Genomic DNA, 15835 nt, shown 5'->3' on the forward strand with positions numbered 1-15835 from the left:
GATTCAACTCATTGCACTCCAAGATGATTAGACACGGCAATATAATGCCGAGAAATGCCGCACTCCACTTTCTTTCGGTTCGTGAGCAATGATCAAATAATCAAAGAAAGATCAGGAGTGAAAGGTTGCTGTTCTAGATTCAAGAGGAGGGGCTACGGCAACCCCGGTCTTATGAGAGTCACCCTCTCTCAGGCGACCACAACCTGAGAATCCCCATGAGATGGCGCAGCATCGAAGGATTGACGGTGTGAGGGATTCCGGGATCTTTACCTGTTTGAGAAGGTTGTGAAAGACCGGCGACCAGTCTAGAATACCTGATTTGGATAACCCGAAAACTGCCTGTTGTAAGTCTTGGCCCAAGGTACCTTACCCGAGGAGGCGTCGTCTGAGCTGTTCCGTAGTAAGCGCGGTCTGAGTATGGCGACATGAGCGGGAACTATCACGGGAGCCAGTTAATTAGACTGAGAGCTACTGGTGACGTTGAAGGATTATCTGTGGCCCCATGTCTAACTTTCTCGGACTCGAGACACGTAAAGGTTCCGAATCGAGTCTGAAGGAGCGATGACAGATGTTTCAGTATCATTCATACATGTACGAAAGTCAAGTGGTAAGGTCCTGCATCGACTCAAAGATACTTTCTCCGTACAACCAACGTACTTCATAAAAACAACACTCTCCGAGACCTTCCCGCCTTGGCGCCACGCTTCCAGGCTTACATCGTGCATGCATCGCCAGTACCTGCATCGCTGCAACCAAGCCAAATCCTCAACATGTTATCCACAGACGGGAAATGGAAGCTTACGCCTCGAATTCACTCTGTCAAATTTGTCTTCGACGCTCCGACTCCGGCAGATGCAGATACACCGGACGAGATCTTCTTTGACAACCCATTCCCTACGGACACCCCGGGCATGCCTAGGCGGTTTGTCTTCAAGACACCTACAACTCATGCTTCCGATCAAGAGGTCATCGGTCTCCAGATATCGAACACGCATGATGGAGAAGACCTCGATGCAAGTGTGTCATATGACAGACAGGCATCTGATGTACCAACACGTAAGGAAAGTTTGACACTCTCGACCGACAGTCGAACCAAGGTTACGTCTAGCGAATCACAGCCAGAGTCGGTCACTCATCTTCGTGGTCCTACTTGCGACGCGCCGGATGATGTGGAGTCGATCGTGTGCTCAGCCTGGGCCTTGATACTATCTTCATTCATCGAAAGCGAAGTAGTCAACTTTGATGTGTGCGTCTTAAGCAGTGACAGTCCTCAGCCCGCGAGCAGTGTGACACGGGTAACATTGTCTATTGACACTCAGACTTCAATTTCGGCAATTATTCAGCAAATCACACACAAAAGAACCGTATTCGAATCAGCCAGCCAAGGGCTCGAAGTTTGCCATGAGACCGGTGGTGAACCATTCTTGAAAACGCTTATCAAGTTTTCAACGGCTGTTGAACATCAGCAGCAGCCATTCAATGCTCCCAGTTCCGACTTCCAGCTTCACTGTCTCGTCGAAGGGAATGATCTACAGTTATCTGCGACATTCAATGAGCGTTCCATTCCCAAGGCGAGAGTTCGTCTGCTGCTGAGTGATTTGGAGCACGTCATTTGGCAGTTGGCCAACTCGACAGGAGAGCAGTCCACTCTTGCAGACGTACAGATCATGAGTCCCGCGAGTCAGAGGCATCTTGTCAAATTGAATAGACCGTAAGTTTCATTTCCTGCCATATTCAACGATTATAATAGCTTGGTGCCTGTCTGACTTGAGAAAGACTCCCGACAAGAGAAGAACATCTAGTTCAAGAGTCGATCGCACAACATGCCAGATCAAATCCTCAAGCACAGGCTATCTGCGCTTGGGACGGTGATTTGTCATATTCTGAGTTGCAGCGTGCATCAGAGGCGCTTGCGACGCATCTTTCTAGTCTTGGGGTCGGACCTGAGGTGATGGTCCCGATCATCTTCGAAAAGTCTGTCTACAGTATTATCTCCATTCTGGGTGTGGTGATGGCTGGCGGAGCTGTCGTCGTCTTGGATCCCTCACTTCCTGCAGCCCGGATCAGCATGGTCATCAAAGACTTGGATGCCAAGGTCATTATGTCGTCCGTCTTCGGCGAAAGCAAGATCCCATCACATATCCGACAGGAGAAGCGAGTTTTGATCAACCAGGCTTTCTTGGACCGTTTGTCGACAGCACGGCAATTTCCGTTAAAGGAGATCTCATCTTCTCCTAGCAACGCGCTGTACGTTGTGTACACGAGTGGTTCTACCGGAAAGCCAAAAGGTGTTGTGGTCACCCACGAAGCATTTTGTTCCAGCGCCAAGGGTTTCACCAAAGCCATCCACCTCGACGCTCCCACTTGCCGGATCTTACAGTACTCATCCTTCTCCTTCGACATTTCAATGCTCGAAGTCTTTGCTGCCCTGATGACGGGATCATGCCTTTGTATCCCATCTGAGGAGGATAGGATGAACAACCTTGCCAACTGCATCTCCAGCATGAAGGTCAACTGGGCGATGCTGACACCTTCAGTTGCAAGCCTAATGGTTCCGGGGGATGTTCCAAGCCTCGAGGTACTGTGTCTCGTGGGTGAAGCATTACCGCAGGCTGTCGCTGACACATGGGCCGACCATGTCAAGACCATCAATGCTTACGGTCCGGCAGAGTGCTCCGCTATCACCATAGTCAGCGAGCCAAGGACTAAGGGGTTGAAGAGCATTTCTCTTGGAAGACCTCCCAACTGTGCCGTCTGGATTGTCCGAGAAGACGGCCAGCTTGCTCCGTTCGGTACTGTTGGTGAAATTGTGATCGAGGGCGCGCCTGTTGCGCGTGGATACCTGGGCGATGAGGAGAAGACAAGAGCTGTCTTCTTGGAAGATCCCGATTTCCTGCGTGGTGTCGTACGAAAGCCAATGCGATGCTATCGCACTGGTGACCTCGGAAGGATGAACCATGATGGGACTATCGACTTCTTGGGCAGGAAAGACACTCAGGTCAAGATCAATGGTCAGCGTGTTGAGCTTGGCGAGATTGAACATCAACTCAGGAAACTTATAAATTCCGAAAAGACAGCGTCGCCTTCCGGGACGAACTGGGAGTTGATTGTAGAGCTCCTACGCCCTCTTGGAGGAGAACATAGTATCCTCGCGGCATTCATCGCCCCCAAGACAATTTCCGGGACCCCTTTTCATGCAGAAGCGCAACTTATTGTCGAGGAGTCTCACTCTCTGTGGGCGACGATACATCGGAAATTTTCGACAGCTACTGAGGAACTCGCCAGTGCTCTCCCTAGATACATGATACCAAGGGCAGTTGTGCCATGCAGCACATTGCCCCTGTCACCGTCAGGCAAGGTCGACAGGAAGACGCTCCGTGCATACGGAAACGCGTCGACGTCGAAACATCTGCTTAGAACGCTAGACAATAAGGAAGATCACATACCGGTTGAGATTTCTGGGCCACTTTCTCCAGACTTCTCCGAGAGCGAAGAGGATTCTTCAGTTGGACAGCACACGCTAATATCCGACACATACCCGTCAACCGAAGCTTCAATGTCGCTATGCGACCCTTCACAGCCTAGTTTTACTCCAACTGAGAAGGCGCTACGGCTGGCTTGGTCAGAAGTTTTAGGTCTACCTGAAGACTCGATCGTCCTCGAAGATGATTTCTTCAAGCTCGGCGGAGATTCCATCGGGGCTATCAGGATCGTAGCAGCTTGTCGTAAGCAATCACTCCAGATCAATGTTGGGAACATCTTCCAGAACTCTGTGTTGGGCAAGATGGCTCTCGTTTGTAAGAGTACGGTATCTGAGAAGCAGGCGGTGTCTCCTGTCCAGTTCATTCCGTTCCACTTCTTGCGGCGAGAGGACACTACAGAGCTGCAAAGTGAAGCCGCTTTCCAGTGCGACGTCGCTGTCGATGAAATTGAAGACTTGTACCCTTGCACGCACATGCAAGAGGGTCTGATGGCTGTCAATCTCACGCGACCAGGTAGTTACACTGGTCGATGGATCCATCCGCTACCTCGGGACGTCGATCTTGCGAGGTTCAAGAATTGCTGGGAGGATATCCATGCCGCATCACCGATATTGCGGACTAGGTTCGCAACAACGTCGACTGCTGGGTCTCTGCAAGCCGTTATCCGTGAGAAAGTCCGGTGGCTTTTGCACGATGATCTCGAAGCATACCTCGAGCAAGACGATGCGAACCCCATGTTTCCCGGAGACTCGCTCAATCGCTTTGCCGTGATCACGTCGAAGTCTGGCGATGTGACGTTCGTGTGGACCATACATCACATGCTCTATGACGGCTGGTCCCTGGCAATGCTCTGTGACCGTCTCAACGATTTGTATCACGGCCGCGCTGTCAAGCCAGTAACTGACTACCGTAACTTCATCGAATACACTCAGAATATCACAGCAAAAACATATGCGAGTTACTGGAAGACAGAACTACAGGGAGTGAGCCTGTCAAACTTCCCAGAAGCTCCCAAGCTTGGCCACCAGTCTTTCGCCCGAGCTGTAGTGCGCGATGAGCTTCGTATCAACATCGATCAGTCTTCAGGAATCACCATGTCAACAATTGTTCGAGCGGCATGGAGTCTCATGATAAGCCATTTCTCTCAGTCAAACGATGTGCTCTTCGGTGCAACAGTCTCAGGTAGAAACGCACCATTGGACAACATCGAAAGCGTCGAGGGTCCGACAATAGCCACAGTGCCTGTAAGGGTTCACCTCGACAAAGGGTCAGACATTCTTGACTTTCTGCGAAAGATCCAGGACCACGCCACCGCCATGATACCCTATGAGCAGTCCGGCATCCAACAGATCAAATCACTCAACGAAGACACTAAGCGCGCCTGCGAATTCCAGAACCTGCTCGTCATCCAAGCAGGCGGCGGTTGGGACGAGACTGGGCCTGGTCCCCTCGGGAAGCCGATCTATCGAGAAGAGTTTACCACATTTCCCGTCACATGCGAGGCATGGCTTCATTCTGGACGGATTGAGTTTGCGACACATGTCGATGAAGATGTGACAAGTCGACTGTTCGTCGCTCAAGCCATTGAAACAGTCAAAATTGTCATGAGTCAACTCGCTTGGGCTACATCTGATAGCTACAGACCTTCTATGATTGCAGACCTGGCCTTTGAACAAACCTCTACACCTATCCAACAACGAGCTTCTCAACCTCTCAAAGCAAGCGAGGTCTCGGCTACGCTCCATCAACTCATCACAAAGAGGAGTCTGACACAACCCCAGAGAGAGGCAGTAGTCTCAACAGCCGAGTCGCTTTCTTACGAGGAGCTGGAAGATATGTCGGCGGCACTTGCCGTCCAACTTGCCGAAAAGGGAGTCTCGAAGGGAGACAAGATTCCACTGTGTTTCGAGAAATCTGTCTGGACTGTCGTTGCAATGCTTGGGGTCTTGAAAGCCGGAGCTTCTTTCGTGCCCTTAGACCCGAGCCAGCCCGTATCACGTCTAAGAAAGGTTGTTACGCAAGTCAAAGCCAAAACGGTTCTTACGTCTGCATTCCAACAGAAGGCAACTGATCTTGGTGCTGTTGCGTCCGTGATCGTCAATCGCGATGCTCTTGGCGAGATATCCAGGCTTCAGCATCCGCGGCAAGCACCAGCTCAAGTGACACCCAACAGTCCTGCCTACATCATCTTCACTTCTGGTTCGACAGGAGATCCCAAGGGCATCGTCGTCTCTCATGCTGCGTTTGACTCCAGCGCGATGGCCCATGGTTCCGTCTTCGGTATGAGCGACGAGCATCGTGTCTTGCAGTTCTCTGCATACAGTTTTGACGCCAGCCTTTTTGAGATTCTCACCACCCTCATCTATGGCGGAACCGTCTGTGTCGCCACTGAGAAAGAGCGCTTCGAGAATCTCGGAGACTTTGCAAGCCGCATGCGCGTCAACCTCGCGCTTCTGACTCCATCGGTGGCTCGCATCATTCGTCCAACAGAGATGCCGTCTTTGAAGACTCTGGTTCTGGGCGGAGAGGCTCCTGATGAGGACTTGATCAAGAAATGGCTTGACGCCGGACTGACTCTCTTCAACGCATACGGCCCAAGTGAATGCTCCGTCATAGCTGCTTGCCATGCATGCACCTACGATACGGACCCGAAATCCATCGGAAACCCGGTCGGCTGCTCTGCGTGGGTTGTTGCCGCAGATGATGACACGGTGTTGGTTCCAAGTGAACAGGTTGGCGAGTTGCTCATAGGTGGTCCGACTCTAGCCGATGGTTACTTGAATGACTGTGAGAAAACAGCTGTAACGTTTCTCTCGCGACTACCATGGATATCTAGAGAGGATCGCATGAGCACAAATAGATTGTACAAGACCGGGGATCTTGTGAGGAGAGCCGTCGACGGAACTCTGGTGTACGTGGGGCGAAAGGACCTCCAAGTCAAGTTGAATGGCCAGCGAATCGAACTCGGAGATATTGAGTCGCACATCGCTGGTTGCTGTTCCGTCAAGCGCGGTATTGTTGTCTTTCCCTCGTCGGGACCATTCTCAGAACAACTTGTGGCGGTTCTGGAGCTCGAAGAAGAAGATGGCGAGAGACGGCCTGGTCTCCAACATATCATGACTCGATTTAATATCATTGCAGAGGAAGTTCGTCAAGAGTTGACCGGAAAGCTTCCGAGCATCATGCTCCCGGCACACTTCATTGACGTCGCAACCCTCTCCGAGGAAAGATTTCCACTTTCGACCTCAGGCAAGGTTGACAGGAATAAAGTCACAACATGGGTCCGAAATCTGTCCGTCAGAGAATCTCAGATCCTCGACGTTTCTGCGCCGATACCAAGTACAGTGGCAACCATTCAACCTCACGAGCTCCCTGCCTACGAGCTGGCACAAAAGGTCACAGATTTGGTGTCTCGAAAGACCCTTTCGTCAAGGCCCCGACTAGACGATTTTGACGATGTGCTGTTACAGACTTCCGGTCTAGATTCTCTCAACATGATGTCGCTCATGCACTTCATTCGTCTGAAGTACAGTGTCAGAGTCAGCATGCAGCTGCTCATGGACGAGCAAATGAGCATCAGGAAGCTGGCAGCTTTCATCACCTGTGCTGCTTCCAACGGCCTAGTAACGTTGACATCTTCGAACAGCAACTCTGAGACTCGGCGGATCGATTTGATGAGTGAAATTGATCGTCTTGACGCGGGGCTTCAGGAACTTCCAGGCGTGTTGTCAAGAGATGTCCAAGGTAGTTTGACCAAGAAGACAGATAATCTCAGGGTTTTCCTTACTGGGGCAAGCGGATACCTGGGTACTCAAATACTGCGAAAACTTCTGGAGCGGCGCGATGTTGCCCGTGTCACCACTTTGGTACGCGGAGCGACACTCCAAGCAGCGAAAGATCGCGTGGTTGAGGCTGCGCAAAAGGCTCTTTGGTGGACCGAGTTCCACGAAGACAAGCTGGACGTCTGGACGGGGGATCTCACGAAGACTATGCTCGGCCTTGGCCAGAAACGATGGGACTTGCTAAGCGATGGACACACATTCGATATCATCATTCACAACGGTGCGATTGTCCATTGGAACAAAAGTTATGCTGCCTTGGAGGCGGTTAACATCCATTCAACAGTTCAGCTCCTGGGCATTGCTGTTCAGAATCCTGCTTTGCGATTTGCTTTCGTGTCTGGTGGACGACAGTGGAAGAGTGCTGAAGAACGGGACGAGGACATCGCGCGAGAGCTATCGGACTCTATGGGTTATAGCCAGACAAAATTCGTTGCTGAGGTCCTCGTCAAGAGAGCTGCGGAACGATGTCCAGTCTCACAGCGGAATATCGGCGTCTTCAGGCCTGGGCTTATCATTGGGACGCCCGCAGAAGGTGTAGCAAATTTGGACGACTACATCTGGAGGCTCACGGCTGCAAACATTGAGATGGGCATCTATAATGCGGACGAGGAGCAGGCATGGCTGCATCTCTCCGATGCTGCTACAACTTCGGAAGCTGCCATTCGCATCGCATTCAATCCAGAATCATCTGCTAGTCCGGTGACACAGCATGAAGAAGGAATGACTTGGGGGACGTTCTGGACTTTGATCAAAGGCATGGGCTACGACATCCGTCCAACACGTGCTGCCAAATGGCTGTCAACAGTCAGAAACGATATCTCGAATCGGAAAGAGGAGCATCCCCTTTGGCCGCTGGCTCACTTGCTCGAAGATGGTAGCATGGAATGGGAAGAGGTGACCGAAAGCCACGACATGTGTCCGTTGCAGCTCAAAGTGGCTTCGAAGAAGAACGTGGAAGCTCTTGTGAGGGTGGGTTTCCTGCCGGCCACGCGTCGAGCCCAGGATGTTCAAGTTGTCGGGGGCACGTTTTCTAGGACGTGAGTGAGCCGGATGCCTTGTTTGTAATTATGGAGTTACGGAATCGGACTCGTTTAGAATAGAGATGCCTAGAGCAATATGCAAGTTGTCAGCGCGAGGTATCGTGGTTGCAGCATGAGTCGGCGGCTTATTGTTCCATGTCTATCGAGTCTTACTTGAATTGTATCTTGGCGCGTAATGTAGCTACTGAGATGAGACCCCTGTGCCCGTTGTGGTGACGTAGGTAGTGCACTATCACTAGGCGAGATGTTTAGCTTGTCATTCACGCCCTTGTACAATCAATGGCAGCCTAAAAGTACTGACAAAATTGAAAAGTCGTTCATCTAATCTATATCCCTCAGTCTCCAGAAACATATAACTTGGTTCATCTCAAGATCATAAACTTTTCGAGGATCACGACCTTTTCTATACGACAATGGACGACTCAGTCACTATCAAGGCACAGTGCATGTGTAAAGCACACACATTCTCCGCTTCACTGCCGAAATCCGCACTGCCGCTCAACGCGTCTTGCTGCCACTGTACGTCGTGTCGCCGACTGACTGGATCTCTCTACAATCCTGCCGTTGCGTGGCCAGACGCCTCTGTAGACCTATCTGGCCTGCGGAAATATCCGTTCTCGAAACACTTTGATGTTTATTCGTGCGGTACTTGCTCGTCACAGCTCTTTGCCCGTGGTCACAATCCTAGCATCGCTCCTTATGTTACAACCGGCGCTTTAGAGAACATCCCTGGTCTTGTCAAGTATGACAATCACATGTTCATCGGCGACACCATCGATGGCGGCCTTGCGCCATGGCTTCCGAAAGAAGAGGATGGAGACCCGGTCAAGCGCTGGAAAGGGCATCGCAACAGCGAAGAGGTTCCATTCGACTGGCCGGTCAGCAAATCAATCCCTACCGCTCGGCTGAATGCTAGCCCTTTTCCAACGTCGACCCTGTTCCACTGCCACTGCAAGGGCGTCCGGCTATCGCTGCGAAGCGCGGCGGACTTGGAAGCAGATCCGGCGAAGGAATCGACCTCGACATGTGTGGATCCCAAGACGCTCAAGTTCAAGGCATGTTCCGATTCGTGCAACTCTTGCCGCCAACACTTCGGCTCCGATATCATCGCGTGGACCTTTGCTCCTCTCACACACATCAACTTCAGCACTGAGGCCGCATCCGCGCCGTCTCAATTCCCACAGACGATCGTTAAACTCAAAGAAGCAGTTCTATCCAAGACCAAAGACCCACGCCTCGGAACATTGGCGGTTTACAATAGCTCTCCCGAGGTAGAGCGGTACTCCTGTTCAGTGTGTTCAGCCAGCATATTCTACGCCGTTTACGACCGTGAAGACATGGTTGACATCGCAGTTGGGCTGTTGGATCACCCGGATGGCGCACGCGCTGAAGGATTGTTGGCTTGGAATTATGGCCTGCTTGGGTGGACAGCGGATGCGGCAGGCGGATGGCGAGAAAAAATGGTTGCGAGAACGAAGGCCTCCATGAAGGAGTGGGCCAACTCCTTGAACGGAAATCAGAGCACCAACGACTAAGCAGAAGGTCAGAAGCATCTGAAGGAATCTCGAAGTCCTTGATGGCTGGACAAAGAGGAGGCTGATCGAGGCTGGGCGACAACCTGGAGAAAAATTGTAGGGCGCGGCGCAAGGCTTCAGAGACGACACTGCAGAGGAAAAGATCATTCAATCATCAGCGTCGATGGTTTAGTGGTAAAATTCTCCGTTGCCATCAAGCAGCGTCGGGGAGCCGGGGGTTCGATTCCCCCTCGACGCAATCTTTTGGTTTTGATGGTGGAAAACGATGTGCGAAGAGCTATGGTGGTCGGCGACGTGATCAATTTGCATCTTTACGCTTGTTTGATTGAGGTGGGTGGCTCTTTAGGTACAGTTGTATTTCATGCCTCGATAACCCTTTCTTTTTGTTTCCTATCAATATCTTCCTACCATGTTATTACCATAAGCGAAAGACAGAAAGCTCTCTATTTGTGATTGTATAATCACTCGGCACCGCCATCGTTGACAGAAATAGATTTCCAAGACCCTCCGTAGCAAGTAGAGAGTTGTATATGATTCCGATGGGCGATGCAGCCAGCATTACTGAGGTACCGTTGCCAACAGATAGGAGCTTCGGTGCCAGCCTCATGAGCCTTAAGCCCTCCATGGACGGCTGCCACCTATATTTGACTTCATTCGGTGTGTAAAGAGGATCTTCCGCTGGCTTGAGCACGGCTTTGTCGATATCTTCAGGGAATGGCATTGGATGCCGCGTTCCCGTGTCCAACAAAACCTGCAAATTCATAAGCTGCGTGATTGAAGCATTATAGATGATGAGCTCGGCAGCCTGTTCCGGCGTCTTCACCTCGATTGGCCTAGACGCCAACGTCTTGGCCCAAGGCAACGAAATGTCTTCCATCTCTTCGTCAAGAGGCATATCAGCTTCTCTTGCAGCATCTGGATTGTCACACTTCCAGCGCCATCTCCAGTCACGTAGATCCCTGAGAAGCTGATCAATCTTGTCACGGGCGGCCTCTATCTCGTTGTTGAATAACGGTCGATTGCGTGATGTGATAGAAAGAGTGAGACCGGGAATATCGACAAAATGGTCCATCAGCAGGTCGTGTGAGGTCTTGGGTATGTATCGCCATGGGATAGTTTTCCACGTCGTTTTTTCAAAAAAAGAGTGATCACGTTCATTGAAGGAGTTGCACGCCTGACGCCACAGCCAATTCTATCAGTACATGTAGAGACCACAAGTATTCAGGAAGTCAAAGAACAAAGCCCGGAATTCTCTTACATGAAGTGCCCGAATTTGGCGTAGATAGGTCAACATTGGCTCTTGCTGAAAGCACTCTGGCCCACACATTTCTATGATCTTCGACATGCCGTAATAGTGAGGAACGTTGGGCACGTTCTCTACCGCATACTGTATTTGTTAGAATAGGGAGTGACAATAGGCGCGTGCTCTTGACCGAAGTTCCTTTTCAAAGACTTACTTGGTAAAGACTAAGGATAATGATTGTGAAGGCCCACCTCGCCAACTCCTGATTGGACTTCGCTGACACAGCGTGATGCAACGCTCTGATTACCTTGCCATTCAACTCGTAGCCCTCGGCCACCATGCTCGGCTCGTTGACAGAATTTCCCATGAAGCCGAGCGCAGTCGCTAGGCTTCCCGTATAATCGGCTCTGGCCACATCTGAATCCAATTCTCCGTCTAATGACATTCGAAAGAGAGGTTTCCAAAACGGAGCCCAGCGGTAGTGAGCTACAAGATGGGAAAATGCCATGCGGTTACGAAAAGCTGTGAACGGGAGCTCTGGGACGATGTTCTGGTGAATAACAGTGCTCGAGCTCGTGTTTGAGACTCTGACTAGTTGTTGACTACCACCAGCATCGCCAGTGGCGGCAAAGTTTTGCATGCGGAGCGGCAACTCGTAGCCCAGGCATTTGTGGCCGGATTTGAGACATCTCTCACATGCAGGTCGAGCTTTGTCTAAGTGTTTTCAAGTGCGTGTAAGTGACATGACCGTTTATGAGCTGGACAGGCTAGAATTGTAACAGAAAGAGCACGATGGACATACCACACTTGACCCGTCTTCGTCGACAGGTATGACAGTAGCCGCTAGTTGGCGGACGTCCCATGGTGAAACGTATTTCTGGATAAAGTGTTTTAAGTCAAGTGAGAATGTTTACGATGGCTATATTAACTATGAGCCCACCGAAAAGCTTGCGAAGAAGATTCAGGAGATGTGTCGTCGTAGAAAAGCGAGACGGACTTAGCATAATAAATTGCTTCTGAATCAACAATGAAAGAGAGACCCCCAGTCTTGGATGTTGTCGAACAGACCTATTCATATTGTCCCAATATCCAAGTATCAGAATACCCACCTCTGTCTTCAGTGCCGGACATCACGGAGACGTGGGGCGAAAGAGATCGAGTAAGCAGAGCAGGCGGCAGAATCCACTTGGTCGCGCGCGCGCTGCAAGTAGCAAGGCAGTTTTAGACTATTTAGTCATCCTAGACAACGTAAGGTAAGCCGCACTCTAATTCTCTTCAGTTCTGATGCATCACTTGGCAGCAGCCAGTGGGGGCTTCGGACTGTCTGCTCATTGGCCAGGCTCATGCTGACTGCAGCTTCATTTGGTTATTCGTTTTCTAGTCCAATCACGAAGACGTATTTGAACATGCACGCAAAGATCGCCACAGGTACTTTTTAAGATAATCACGAGATTGTATGCCGAAAAGAGGCGCTGGTCTCATCGGTGCCTCCAGTCACTTCCTTGCCTTCATCAGTAATGACAGCATCGTTGCGATGGATCACAGGTTAACATCAGCCCGTATTTGATTATTTACCTATTTCGTGTTGGCATTCTTTTGTTAGCATGTTACATTGAGGTAGTCGGCGATCTTGGAGGTTGGTCGATGATCCACCGGAACTTATGATGAAGGGCTTATTGTGCATTCGATAAGCATTTGGTCTAAACGATCTACACCTTTGATCATATACATTTACCAAAAATATTAGTCTATTCTGTTTTGGAAGGTTCCGGGTTCGTACCCTGGTGAAACGATGAGGGAACACTCCCTAGATCTTTAAGTAGCTATATTTCCCGCAAGTCCTGAATAGCTGAGGTAGCAGGAATTAAAGGAACAAATACAAATAAGTGTATCTCAGATATTGATGCTGGATCTCTGATAATTCCTTGGTGGCCTTCTGACTCACTCACGGGTGGCTTGGTTCTCCACGATGAACACACATGCGACCTGATTCGGATGTGGCTACGAAGCAACTTGCACTGCTACGGCACACACATCCAGGAAATGTTAGCCAACATTTGCCTCCAAACAATACTCTGAAAGTATGATTGTGTATTTGCATACATCCTTCTCAACGAACACTCCGAGCAGCGGTTTGATCATAGTCATAATCTTTCATGTGCCGCAAAGGCGAAGAACTAGCCGGGGGTACTCAAGTCCAATGAGGAAAGGCTGCATTTAAGCACGGTTGCGTGAATGTGGAAGCATTGGTCTAGAAAGGGTCTCTCAGCTTAGACGTAGAGCCAGTCAAGTCTAGTACTAACATCATTAATTCACGTGTTCCATTTCTTGGGCGCAAATAATGTTCACAGCTAAAGTCGATGAGATAGAGGCTCTGTGAAAATACCTTACTTCATTGAGTAGCTTCTGGCAATCAGGCAGAATGTCAAGAGTAATACGTCCATATTTCCGTTAACAGGGTTGGCGCAAGCCTGCGAGATCATCCATTCGGGCTAACGCTTGCTTCTTGTAAGCCTACCGGCAGGTCCTCAATGATGTAGAAGTCATTGTATGGCTGGTCTACTTGACATATAGCGAGCACTAAGTACTAGGATACCCGAGAACTACGAGTTAGTAAACTCAACATTTGATGCTGAGCAAAGAGATCTCTACTACTCGCAACTAAAAGGTAAGTCCTGCAAGTGAAGAACTGCAGTTTCGTCTAAAATTTAAATTGTTAAGGCGCTGTACGGATACCATTGCAGAAGCACTCGCGTTTGTTCCTCTCTCAAGCTTCACCAAGTCGGATGTCACCGGCAAACTACTATCTGCTATCAACAGTGGCACCGCTCAGTACCTCACACAGAATACTGACCAAGCCGTTGAAGACGGATACTCGAAACACGTCCAGCAAATTCTGCAAATGCACCAACGTAATTCCACGGCCGATATGGAGCTTCTTTATGGGGACGGTGGACGCTCAGCAGTGAATATCTTGATGCACCCCTCAAGCCGTTAGGCTATTGGAATCAACCTCATCGACCCCTTCGCGCCCCCAGTCATTGAACCTCGCTGTCTCTCCTACTCTTACGACGGGCAAATGGAGGTTGAGTCACTACGGTCAACCGAAACTCCTGGCCACGCAGCAAGTCCAAGCTCTTGGAGCAACGGAAACGCTGCCTTGGGTCATTGCCCTGAGCGACTCTGACATTTTGGAATTCGTTGAAGGAGTCAGCGCTACAGAGTATCACTATACTGGGACCTGCGCTATGCTTCCCAGGCCACTTGGTGGTGTCGTGGATTCCAACCTTAATGTGCATGGGATCGATGGCTCGAGGGTAGTCGATGCTAGTATCATGCCTTTACTTCCATCGGCGCATAACCAGGCGACGGTCTATGCAATCGCTGAAAAGGTAAAATTGCGCCCCTACGCATGAGATGGCTCGAATGTGAGCGAGACTAGTGCAGTGACTTTAGTGCTGACTGACTTCTCTTACACAGGCAGCGGATGCTATTTTACAGCAATAATCTTTATGAGCGTGGCGAAAGATGAATTACTTGAAGACGAAGGAATAGACGAGGGGAGTTTGGACAACTTTCTTGTCGAGATATTCATTGGCTGAAAGCTCCTCTACTCACTCAAATTCCCTGGGTTCGGCGGCGCAGAGAGTTTGTTTTACTTCTGTGACTGGTGCAACCTGCTGTTACATTTGCAATGACTTGTCAACCCTGCCTATCGCTAGAAACGTCGTATTTCAGGAGGTGCTCGCCCACTTTCACCTAGGAAATCTGATAGGTAAATTATACTCGAGTGCCTCGAATTCTCGCCATGATCATTTCTCAGAAAATGATTACAGGCACAGCCGTTCATGGCCCGTGAGAGTTACGGACAGAGGGACGGCAGACAGGGGAGGGATGGGAAATGGAAAATCATGTGTGCACCAGAGGGCTGGGCCGGAATAGCGGTGCCGTCTTCTGCATGTCAGCATGTCCCGCCGCAAGGGTGTGCTACTCGAACCAATGATGACCACTACCGATTCTTGCGAACAGGGGACTGAGGCCCCTCATCGACCGTCTTAACCAACCAGCTGGGACGATGACTTCAGCCAGCTGGCCGTTGTGTCTAGTGCTTACTCCGGGGCTGAGTTGCTGGAACAAGTCTTCCAGACCTGCTGTTCCAATGTTGGGCATTCAATGTCCTGGTATTGGAGAATGGCTCCCGCTTTCTTTTTGTTTTCCTTTCGAGGTGTAACTCAAAAATTGGGATGAAGCGATAGGGTTCCGGGCCTGCTTTGCTAATTCCACTAGACTGGTAGATGGCGTCGGGGCGAACCTTAGTCTAGCTATAACTTGGCACAGATGATCGAATGAGATGCTAACAACTTTCAGCACTAGCATATCCGCTAGCAGTTCATATGACCAGCACGCTCCAGCAAGCGGGAGAGCCTTACGGCCCCGGTCTCCCAAGACAATTTGAATCATTTGTTGCACTTGTTCCATTATGGAGAACTGCAGGGGTTACACGTGATACTTGCTCCTGCGCAGGGGCTGATTTTGGCTGCCTAGCTGAACTGCATTTTGTCTCAGCCAGGCTCGGATCAGGCTGGCTGCCAGCACTGGAGAAAGCCCTTGATAAATCAGGCTCTCTGCTAATCTCTTTCTCCTTCAATATTTCAATAGAGTTTTAGTCACTGTACTCACTGTATTTGTATCT

General features: G+C 50.3%; 3 protein-coding genes across 3 annotated transcripts; 2 read left to right on the plus strand and 1 right to left on the minus strand.

Moving 5' to 3' along the window:
• Nucleotides 1-770: 770 nt before the first annotated feature.
• CABS01_03926 (amino acid adenylation domain-containing protein) lies at nucleotides 771-9899 on the plus strand (the record flags this gene model as incomplete). Its single annotated transcript, XM_060537298.1, has 4 exons — nucleotides 771-1711; nucleotides 1831-8361; nucleotides 8821-8883; nucleotides 9053-9899. 4 exons carry the CDS (start codon nucleotides 771-773, stop codon nucleotides 9897-9899), a joined length of 8382 nt encoding a protein of 2793 aa, XP_060391556.1.
• A 415-nt stretch (nucleotides 9900-10314) lies between these two features.
• On the minus strand, nucleotides 10315-12005 carry CABS01_03927 (uncharacterized protein; the record flags this gene model as incomplete). Its single annotated transcript, XM_060537299.1, has 4 exons — nucleotides 10315-10989; nucleotides 11158-11286; nucleotides 11357-11856; nucleotides 11945-12005. The coding sequence occupies 4 exons, from the start codon at nucleotides 12003-12005 to the stop codon at nucleotides 10315-10317; spliced, it is 1365 nt and encodes a 454-aa protein (XP_060391557.1).
• Nucleotides 12006-14390: 2385 nt separating this feature from the next.
• Nucleotides 14391-14649, plus strand: CABS01_03928 (choline dehydrogenase; the record flags this gene model as incomplete). The annotated part of the gene is made up of 2 exons (XM_060537300.1): nucleotides 14391-14534; nucleotides 14623-14649. The coding sequence occupies 2 exons, from the start codon at nucleotides 14391-14393 to the stop codon at nucleotides 14647-14649; spliced, it is 171 nt and encodes a 56-aa protein (XP_060391558.1).
• Between the last annotated feature and the right edge of the window lie 1186 nt (nucleotides 14650-15835).

The sequence above is a fragment of the Colletotrichum abscissum genome (assembly GCF_030869225.1).
Source record: "Colletotrichum abscissum strain IMI 504890 chromosome Unknown Scaffold_7.1, whole genome shotgun sequence".
Lineage (NCBI taxonomy): Eukaryota > Fungi > Ascomycota > Sordariomycetes > Glomerellales > Glomerellaceae > Colletotrichum > Colletotrichum abscissum.